The sequence below is a fragment of the Pteropus alecto genome, unplaced genomic scaffold (genome assembly GCF_000325575.1).
Source record: "Pteropus alecto unplaced genomic scaffold, ASM32557v1 scaffold354, whole genome shotgun sequence".
In the NCBI taxonomy this organism is placed as follows: Eukaryota; Metazoa; Chordata; class Mammalia; order Chiroptera; family Pteropodidae; genus Pteropus; species Pteropus alecto.
The window spans coordinates 477,695-479,066 of NW_006435759.1; the positions used below are offsets into that span (position 1 = coordinate 477,695).

Here is a 1,372-nt window from a genome sequence, read left to right on the forward strand (position 1 = left end):
ATGGGTCCAGCCCAGCCCAGGGTCACGTGGTACTGGAAACAGGAAGTGTTTGGTTTTTTAAAAAAGTGTAATCTTTTTGTTATTGAGGCCATGGTTTTATAGTATGAACTATGTATTTCTTCATTTATTGCACAAATATCTATTGAGAGCATAACTTGCCTCATTGTTCTAAACACTGAGGAAAAAGAAGGGTAAGGTACAGTTTCTGCCTTCCAGAGTTACACGTAGATCGAAGGACACAGACTCGCCATGGCCCTCGTCTGGGTCATTTCTGTCCCGAATAAAGAGCGTTTATGGTAGTGACTCCTTTCCCCTCTTCAACCTCAAGAACTTGGTTTATACCGAGTGACATGTTTTCAAAAGCGATGAAGAGGGCACGACATCTGTCTGCCGTGTCTGCTGTGGCATGAGATGCAGACCCCATCCCAAGGCTGCTGTGAGTTGTGGCATTTGTGTTTGATGCTGGCCCCTCAAGCCTGGGAATGAGGCAGCAAGGGGTCCTGTCTCCTGTGGACCCCAGACTGGGGCCCTGGACACAAAGGTGCCCAGAATAGTGTTTGCTGAACTGGATTCTGGTGCTAATTAATATTAATGTGAGGAGGTCTGTGGCCGCCACTTTACCTTCTGTGAAGCAGTCATCTGGTTCTTCAAGGTCATCTGCCAGCTCAGGGATCTTCTTCAGGATCTCCTCAGGATCCAAGAAGTCCACTGTGCTGCCTTCTGAGGAGCTCGTGTCACGCACTGCCTGCAGGGCAGAAGCCCAGGGCAGTCAACTCAGCTCTCTGAGCGGCCTAGTGAGTCTGTATGTGGTCACTGCACATCTGACTGGCCAAGAGCTCTGAGATGCTGGGAGAGCCCCTCAGGGCTGGACCCACCATGGTGTCCCTTGTGTCTTTGGTGCCTTGCCAGCTGAGGCCCAGAACAGTGATGCTCTCTATGGAACCCCAGAGCTTTAGCTATGCAAGGCTTTAAACCTCCAGGCCCCTGATGGAGAGCTGGCGATGGCCCGAGACACCGTAATTATACCCATAAAGACTCTGAGCATTCACTGAGCTTGAATATTTAATCACGGAGCAATGCTGCAGGGGCTCTGCTGCCCTCCTGGCAGCTCCAGCCCTGTAATGTCTCCAGATGAATTCAATTAGGAGCTGAAGCTGCTCTCATATTAGTAAACCTGATAGCTTGGCTAATGGACCCAAATGGTGGGGTGCGTCCCCATCTGTCACTGTCAGACCCCTCTCTGCCTGGTCAGGGTCACAGGCAGAAAAAAAAAACAAAAAACAAAACCAAAACCAAACCAATACCCAGCAGCTGTGTACTGAAAACATCGAGTAGAAAAAACTAGCCCAGGGAGTCCTTAGAAAGCTCAGCA

General features: G+C 49.8%; 1 protein-coding gene across 1 annotated transcript in view; it reads right to left on the minus strand.

Annotated features, from left to right (window-relative positions):
* SCN10A (sodium voltage-gated channel alpha subunit 10) overlaps nt 1-1,372 on the minus strand; it is a 79,442-nt gene that overhangs the window by 23,055 nt on the left and 55,015 nt on the right. The window contains exon 18 of the mRNA XM_015588509.1: nt 622-745. Within this exon, the coding sequence (XP_015443995.1) occupies nt 622-745 (124 nt within the window). The remainder of the gene's footprint in view (nt 1-621; nt 746-1,372) is intronic.